This window comes from Zea mays, chromosome 3, assembly GCF_902167145.1.
Source record: "Zea mays cultivar B73 chromosome 3, Zm-B73-REFERENCE-NAM-5.0, whole genome shotgun sequence".
Lineage (NCBI taxonomy): Eukaryota > Viridiplantae > Streptophyta > Magnoliopsida > Poales > Poaceae > Zea > Zea mays.
The window spans coordinates 231,239,224-231,247,930 of record NC_050098.1 but is presented as its reverse complement, the minus strand read 5'-3'; the positions used below and the strand labels follow the sequence as shown (position 1 = coordinate 231,247,930).

At 40.0% G+C, this 8,707-nt stretch overlaps 1 protein-coding gene across 7 annotated transcripts; it reads right to left on the bottom strand.

The window, feature by feature from the left end:
- Nucleotides 1–4,484: 4,484 nt before the first annotated feature.
- On the bottom strand, nt 4,485–7,669 carry LOC100191382 (Vacuolar protein sorting-associated protein 32 homolog 1). 7 transcript variants are annotated; one of them, XM_035965614.1, is made up of 9 exons: nt 7,445–7,645; nt 7,237–7,346; nt 7,040–7,172; nt 6,383–6,482; nt 5,764–5,849; nt 5,597–5,688; nt 5,396–5,510; nt 5,114–5,309; nt 4,485–4,926 (listed from the first exon to the last, which is right to left on the bottom strand). In XM_035965614.1, exons 3-8 carry the CDS (start codon nt 7,121–7,123, stop codon nt 5,118–5,120), a joined length of 669 nt encoding a protein of 222 aa, XP_035821507.1. In that variant the 5' UTR covers nt 7,124–7,172; nt 7,237–7,346; nt 7,445–7,645; the 3' UTR covers nt 4,485–4,926; nt 5,114–5,117. The 7 variants fall into 7 exon arrangements, with proteins under 7 accessions (XP_035821507.1, XP_035821508.1, XP_008672014.1 ...); XM_035965615.1 differs by having other exon boundaries at nt 7,040–7,156; XM_008673792.2 differs by having other exon boundaries at nt 7,040–7,153.
- Nucleotides 7,670–8,707: the final 1,038 nt, after the last annotated feature.

Below are 8,707 nucleotides of genomic sequence, written 5' to 3'. Positions count from 1 at the left end.
GAGCAAACACCTGTATGTATTGACATCCGACACATTAAGTCACACCCATATTCATAGTATTTAATAGGTGAATTTTTACACCTGCACCGATTGGGTGATCAACAATTGCAAATAACTAAATAAAAGCACCAAAAATAATAAGAGAAATCTATATAATTGTTTAGAAGCACACGATACATAATACAATATCAATTCACTTAAGTGAAGATGAGTAGATGACTTAGGGTTTTATTGGACTAGACTAAAGTCATATATAAACAAGGAATTAAAGTTACTCACTCCAGTGTCCTATTAGTTGTTGTTTAGGACAGCGACACAGTCTCAAAATATAACTTCGACCAATGTTTTTTAAATACAAATAAACTCTTCGTACATTTACACTGTACTTTTAAAACAAATCGGTACATATAAACATTAAGTTTCAAAACTAAATAATAAAACAGTTATTTGTAGTCAAAATTTTACAAGTTTGACTCAAACCTTGTCTAAAACGACAACTAATAGGACACCGAAGAGAGTAGTCTCCTAGAGTTCATTGGGCACCTATGGTGAAAAGCCACACACAACTCGAATCCATCATTTTGCGGGTCGGATAGGGACTTATGGATGAAATTTGACATTCAAATCCACATCTGGATGTGAAACTCATGGGACACCCGCATCTCCATGGGTGTGATCAAACGAGAAGGAAAAGCTTCGATTCTCCACTAGTCCAGGGCTTGAAGGACGACTTTGGGAGCGACGAGAATGCTTCATGACGAGCCAAGACAGAGAGGGTTGCGTATATCGACGAGAGGGCCGACGCCCCATGAAGGGAGCTCGAGCGAGAGGCCGAGAGCACGCAGAGCTTGAACGTAGTGCCATGCCACGACCACCACGAGCCTGGCCAACGCGCAGGCCAACTCGTCCAAGGTGAGGTGACATCAAACTAGTGTTCTCCAGAGCAGGAGAAATCTACTTGTCCAACAAACAGCCAAAAAGAAAAAAAAACTGCGAGATGTCAGGAATCTCCTAGGGATTACGATCGAGAGAAAAAAATGGCAAGCAGAGTTCCCTGTGACTGCAAGTTGCGAGCTCACAACGCCCTCGACAGGCAAGGAACACTCTGTCGTGCGCGTGCATGGCTCGCGCCGCGCGGAAGTAGTAGCGGCCTAGCGGGGGACGCCAACAACGACCAAACGGAACCGACCCGACGTACCAAACCGCGCAAAGAGCGACTGGCAGCCCAGCCAGCAGAAAGCCCCGTCGAGGTGTGATCGGATCGAGTGAAACTGCGATGCCAGAAGCACAATCACGGCAAGACGTCGAGACTGATGTAGGGTATATCCCGTAAGGCCTTTTGTGGTTAACGAGATCGACTATAGCTCGATGGTTCATGTGCGGCATGATTGAACACAAAGGGTTTACATAAGTTCGGATCGCCGGAATGCATAATACCCTACATCATGTGATATGTGGAGATGATTTTGATATGAGTTTGAGGTTACAAGGTAAAATGTCCTCTCAGACTATGGGAGTGTGGAATCGTTTTGTAGGGGTGCCTATCCCGCATTATATAGATGACAAGATTAGGTTTTACATGTTGACACTTATCGCTATCCCTAGATATACAGAAGTCTGTTCTGGTTAGCGGACGATGCTGCATGCATAGTAATCTTGCTATGACTTGTTGGTGGCATAGAATTCCGTGCCGGCCTTATCGATAGCGATCGCTACGAGGTCTTGGTATTCAAGCAAACATTATGCTGTTCTTGGGCTCGAGTTAGCTGGCCAGCCCGTGAGCTTAATTGTCCGGCTCACTCAGGTCTTTTACCGGTCTATGAACTCAATTCACGCTGTGAGGAACCTCAGAATATCTATCCCCTATAGTCTCTCTTATTTGTATTTTATATTTAAAAAACCGATCTAGAGGCTCATGATTATACATGCCCTAAGGTATGATGAGGCTGATCCTATCTATTAGCTCAAGGATTATCACCTCGTTACAGGCGTCAAGCCGTCCTATTTGATCAAGGTATAAAAATATTAAAATATCTAAAAGAAATGTGAATGGAGTTTGATTACAATAAATTTTGATTATAAGCTTACTTTTTCCAAGTGTCATGATAAAGGGTTTTATACCTAGTTTCCAACACTATGCTACCATGTCAATTCTTAGGAAGTAAATATTTAAAGTGAAGTATACACACACATACATGCATGGTTGGGTATACTGGGAGCCCAAGACTTCCAATAGTTAGAGTAAGCTCTGGCCGACCATCTCTGTGACCTGACTGGACCGCACCGACACGCACACCCACACCCCATGCCAGGTTGTTGGGTGCGACCCCCGCCATGCACTAGGTTAAAACTCCCCAGCGCGTCAATCAAACTCCCGGTTCAACACCCAACCCCCGCGTGGAACACACACCATAAATTGCAGATCTGTTTTTTGCGTAACAACTTAAATATTTCACAGAAATAACGTAATTTGTTCATAGAGATAGCATAAACCTCCGCCCACCCACTCGACCACGTCCACACGCAGACACATGCATGTAGATCCTATTTTATGTTAGATCTGATAGTTATGGCAGATCGTGGAAGTTTTTATTACATGCGCGTAAATTTTGAATGATATTTTCGTTTCCACTGTATGCGCGCAAAAATTGGATGGCTCCATAAATATAAGATCGCTCCAACAGTCATACAGTTAGTCTCGTTAGAACCAGTTTATGACATATACTGATACTAATTATGCTACACGTTGTAGGTATATATTTAATTTGGTACGATGCGTAAAGAAATTTTTTTCCTGTTGCATTCGCATAAATTTAGAATGACAGGAATGTGAGATGAATAAAAATGGATTTGCATGCATGAAAACTAAAGATCTTATTTAAATGCTTTATTTTCTTCATACTCCCTCCGGTTTCCTATTAGTTGTCGTTTAGGACAACGACACGGTCTCCAAAATATAACTTTGACCAATGTTTTTTGTTAAAATATAAATGAACTTTTAATACATTTATACTTTTATAAAAGTACTTTTTATGACAAATTGGTGCATATAAATATTAGGTTCCAAAACTAAATAACAAAATAGTTATTTGTAGTCAAAATTTTATAAGTTTGACTCGAACCTTATCCAAAACGACAACTAATAGGAAACCGGAGGGAGTAAATATAAGATCGATACAATAGCCATACAATTAGGCTCGTTAGAACTACTTTATAATATATACTGATATTAATAGTACACAGTGTAGGTTTTTATGCATTACAGTACACTACGTAAAAAATCTGACATGCAGTTCACTGGTGGACGTATCTCCATGTTCGAGCGTAAAACCTTCGGTTTTGAGCGTAAAAACCCGAACTTATGAGCGTAAAATACTGATCCAACCTGAAAGCTGTTGCAAAGCTCTTGATGTTGGTATAAATATGTATACCAAGTGACATAAAAATATGTACGCGATTGTATGTCATCTCTCCACCAGGAACATGCATTCAAGCGTGCCCCCCACCATACACATGCATGCGGTTCTATTTTTTGGGGCAGATCTGAATAATATAGCAACCACTAGGCACATGCATGCGGGTCTTCAAATACTTGCTCCCTGTTCAATTGTCTTTAATCCAAAACGACTTCTACTGTTTTATACAATATTCTGTTTTTATTTGAATTGTAGTTGTAGCAATCCGAACAACTGGTTTTAATCCGAAGCGAGCAACCTGTTGATGTTTAAGGGGTTTCACTTTAGATATAAATACTTGATATTAAAGCATTTAAAGCTCATTTTGGACTAGTATACCCCTGCCTAGGTGGTCCATATATTCTTCCATAAATGGCTAATTAGTATTCCTAGACACCTCTTGTATTTTTTCACTTGGACCCTTAAAGACCTCTCAAAAAACTCATATTAAATAGGGTTGTACATGCCCTAATGCTATTAATGGACTTGTTGGGCACGTGAAGAGGGAGGGCTGGAGACAATCGGACACCAGCGCGTGCAGCTGCAGCGTAGAGTGGATGGAAAAAATAGTTGCTATTGCTGGTGGTTTAGATTAGCTAAGGAAGTCGATCATTGCGGAATCATATAGAATTGGTACTGGAGTTTATCTGTGTAGGAGATGTAGAAATAGATTTGAACCAAATTTTACTTTAGTCGTGAGATCTTTAAATAAGTGTTTTCAGATGCTCACAAAATTGTCTCAAACCACTTATACTATCTACTCGTAGTAAACTTGATGCGTTTGGTTGCGGGACAGTTGAGGACAGGAACATCTCCTGACGTCCTCTCTTGTCCCTTCAATTTTGAGGGACAACTGGAAACAACACTGAAATAATCCTGTTCCAACCCCTGACCCTGAAACAAACAACCTTATTTGAGGGCGTCTTGTTCCATCCCGTTTTGTCATTACAACCAAACGCACCATTATATTTCAAATGCGTTACTGCCTATGTGTTCAACCGTCGTTTTGTCTCTATGCATTAGAGCCTATTCGCTTGACTTTAATCCATATCAGCTTCTACTGCTTACAGTGTTTTGTCTCTACAGATTACAGCTGCAAATCCGAACAACTGACTTTATGTAATACTCCCTCCGTCACATCAAATATGAACCCTGAGGCTTTAAACGTTCCAACACTCTTACATGGCTCCAAACAATATGGGTAACTGAAAAATACTGTGACAAACAATGCACGTTGGTGACCTGAATAGTTAGCATAGACCTAACCGGGCGACATTAACTAAATTGTCTGTGGAAAGAAAACAGAGCCCAATCACTGAAACAAATACCGGCTGTAGCGGCCTTTCGCTGCTTCGGTTGACGGTTGCCAAATATCCACCAAGATTATACACACATGGCAAATACAATAAAGCCTGACTCAGCTTTCAGCATAACGCAATTCATATACACATTTCACCTCTTCAGTGGAAACCTGCAAGTTTTTGGTAAGGTTAATAACAATGCCCAAGAGCAGCAATAACTTTAAAACACGCAAAGCAAAATAAAAATAAAAATGCAGGACTCGAACAATAGTATTTCTTGGACACAACATTATCAGATTTAGCTAACAGATACCAGTGAATTAGTCATTAAGATGTACAAATGGAGCAAACATTAACCTGATCACAGTGCCATTTCAGCTTGCAGTGCAGCAAGCTCATCATCTTCAGCTGTAGCTTTCTGTGGAGCAGGGCGAGCTGGTTGCTTGTTGCCTGGGACATGCACTGGATGCACAGGAAGAGCTGCAACAGGCTCCAGAAGCTGAGATTCCAACTCTGCTCCTTCCAGTTCTTCAAGTTCCGCTTCCAGTTCATCCTGTTTTTTCAGTAATGGGTGCTTAGTGTGTCAGAGAAAACAATGCACTGCAAGGTTGCAAATCCCAAATGCCCACCGTGAATTACCTCGTCAAAATCAGCAGAAGCTCCAAGAGGAGTTGACAAAGCATCTTGAATTTGTTTCATATTTTCAGTCTGTTCATTAATTTCATCCATGGTCTTGTCGACATCATCAATGTTTCTGCAGGGACATGATAAATAATCATTTTCAGACCTTGAATGACCAGGTGCATAAAATCCTATAATGGACTCAATATTAATACTAACGTTGCTTTTTGCATTGCTTTCATAGCTGCAGCTCCAGTTCTCAACGCATCAACAGTCTCTGTTGTAGCTTTAGCTGCTTCTAACATGATCATCTGTATACAAAATGGGTTATACAATTGACACACAGCGTACAGTAAAAAAAACTCAGTATTTGAATGCCAATATACCTGATCATGAATTCTCAACTGAAAATTTCCGAGTTGCTCAATTTGTTGTTCATAAAGTTTTTTCCTCTTCAAGGATTGGATAGCCGCTGTTAAGAGAAAGTTTATTTGTATTAGCACAAGTTTCAGTAAATCCAATTTCCATTGCATATGGAAGGAAGTTGGTAGCATTTAAAGATTGTCAACATTAGTTTACATGCAAGCCAAAAAAAATGGGGAAAATAAAGCAAGCATAAGCTGTATTAGCTAATAATGTTATGATCATGGGGTCTTCAAGTCAAAGAAGTTGAAAATTGCTCTACAAATAATGTTCCATGGAATTTGCATTCTGTGGATCTAATACATTGCAGGTGCATAAAGAACTAAACTTGTTTTCATAAAATACTATGTCAACATGGTGAAACAATACTAAAAAGTAACAATGACAAGCACAATATCTGTGTCAAAAGAAATACCCACTTATTTGTTGATTCAATGCACCATGCACCAACAAAGTTTATATACACAAATACAATGGATAATGTAAATTCGTTTCAGTAAACTACCATGTCAATATGATGACACAACACTAATAATGATAAGCACAGTAACTGTGCGCATATTTCTTGAATCCAATGCACACCTCTTTTATTCTTAGCTTTGGAGAACTCCTTGGCTCTCTCAAGCTCAGCGGCTGCTTTTTTGTCCAGCACCTTCTCTTTCTTCTCCAGCATATCAAGAGTCTGAATATAAACAAAGCAAGCTTTTAGAACTTTGTAGTTTACTATGGCATATGAATTACATGTGCCAAATTGTCAGCTATAACAAGAGCATATTTCATTAGTTGGTTAAACATATATAAAGAGTTAACGATCCCTTCGTAAAATGTTAGAACTTCAGGAGCAAATAAAGCAAATCAAAGAATGATCAGCCTATAAAAGGTATTGATCATAGATAGATGGTGCTTGCAAATGCCATGGAAGAACTTAAGCATCCCACAAGTTGAGATGAAGTTAACAAAATGTGAGAGTTCTAAGACACTAAAGTAAAAATTGTTCAAAAAAAAAGACACTACAGTAGAAGGGTGGAAATTTTTGTCATGCATGCGATTCAAATGAAGGGTGGAATTTTTTTGTCATGCTTGCAAACCTTAACAGTTCAATTCAAATGAAGGATACTCTCAGGTCGCAATTATATATAGGCAGCCAAAATAAGAGAACGTCAATATGTGCCCCAAAAAACACCTTATTGGAAGCGAGACAAGGTAATCATACGCCAGAAAAAAAAACAGAAAGGTCACCTCATTTAACTTGTCGAGTGTGGCCAAGGCACTGGAGTTGGCCTGCTCCTTGGGCTTCCCGAAGATCCTGTTGAACATGGACATGGCTGCACTGGCAACAGAAACTCAAAACGCCTGCTAGACAAAACAGCAGCTGGAACAACGTCATTTCACAAGCTAATTCGAGAAACTCATCGGGTAGCAATTGCAAGCATTACCCAAAAATAACTGAAGAGGAAAAGGATAGCTTTTCCACGGTGGAGCCCCCACCTATGCGCAGTGGGTGCCCAATCCGAGCAGTGACCGCCGACTAATCAACTACGATGACCTAAGGCAGAGGAACGGCTGATCGCAATCGACCCTTTCCCTAATCGCGGGGCGCACCAATCTGGCAGCCGTGTATCTAGCAGAAGCAAGGAGGCTTACCGGATTCGTCGCCGGCGGCGGCGGAGGCTAGCGTTATCGGAGAGAGGAGGGGAGGAATCTTGTTAGAAAGCGCGGCCTTGGAGACAAAAGCCTATCGAGGAGATCGGGTGAGAGTTGGGATACACGGGAAAGATTCCGTATTTTGGTTAGTTTTTGGATAATCGAGGCCTCGGGGGAGGAGACCGAGACGAGTTGGAGTTGTGACTAAGGCTGTGTCTAGCAGCGCCCCCTAAATTTCGTCCCCTAAGAGCAACTCCAATAGTCATGTAAATTTTAGCTCTCTAAATCACAGATTTAAGAAGTTGCTAAATGGCTTTTGTAGTAAAAAAAATGTGAGTTCTCCAATAGTTCTCTAAATATAGGTTGTAATTTTGTTTTGTATCTATCCACATAAAAAATAAGTCACAAAAACTATATAATGCAGTCAACATTTTTGTTTTAGGAGTTGTTAAATGGTTGCCAAGTGTAGAGAGAAGATGAGGTTAGATGACAAGTTGTTAAATTTAGAAAGTTCATTTAGAGAACTGTTGGAGAATAGTTTTCATGTTAACTACCTAAATTATTGATTTAGGAAGTCTTTTAGAGAACTACTGGAGTTGCTCTAAAGGAATATTCCATGTACTTTACAAGACACTCTAAAAGATTATGTCCTCTATATCTTCTGTGTCTCCAGCAACGTCCCCTAAATTCGATCCCCTAAAGCTACAGTGTTAACAGAATTCGTTTTTCCTTTTCTTTTTTCTGTTTTCTTTGTTTTGTACCCATTTAATGGTACTCAAAGGATGCTAAAAAAATAGTAATCAATAATATTACAAATAATAATCTAAAAACTATGGTTCATTACTAATTTCAAAATGTACAAAATAAATAACATTGCATTTTATGTTGTGTGTAATTATTGTGGAAAAAACGTGACACAATATTTGAATCGTATGAAAAAAATGTTTACGAATTCACATGCTTCCACCGTAAGCCACGACACTTGTTGAACAAGCCATTGTCTAGCTTCGGCTGCACGACAAGAGCATGGCTTCTCTCCGAAGCCTATCCCTTCTATAAATAATCACTACTTCAACACTTCACTCACACTTCACATACACTCATCCACAACAATGGACCAGTTCGTAGATTCCAATATTTTTCTTAGGATGGCACAAGACATGGAAGATGAAGACCATGAGCTCGAGGTTGCGACGTACCAACATCGTAGGCGTCGTGCACTTAACGAGCGTCGGTACGCTGGTTCCATTCCCGGTCGTGTTC

Bases quoted from the DNA above. Each gene is read 5' to 3' on its own strand.
- LOC100191382 (XM_020549430.2), bottom strand. From the start codon at position 7,123: ATGTCCATGTTCAACAGGATCTTCGGGAAGCCCAAGGAGCAGGCCAAC. The intron at 6,483-7,039 runs GTGACCTTTCTG...GTTTATATTCAG, and splicing joins CACTCGACAAGTTAAATGAG to ACTCTTGATATGCTGGAGAA. The intron at 5,689-5,763 runs GTATATTGGCAT...TTTTGTATACAG, and splicing joins AGTTGAGAATTCATGATCAG to ATGATCATGTTAGAAGCAGC.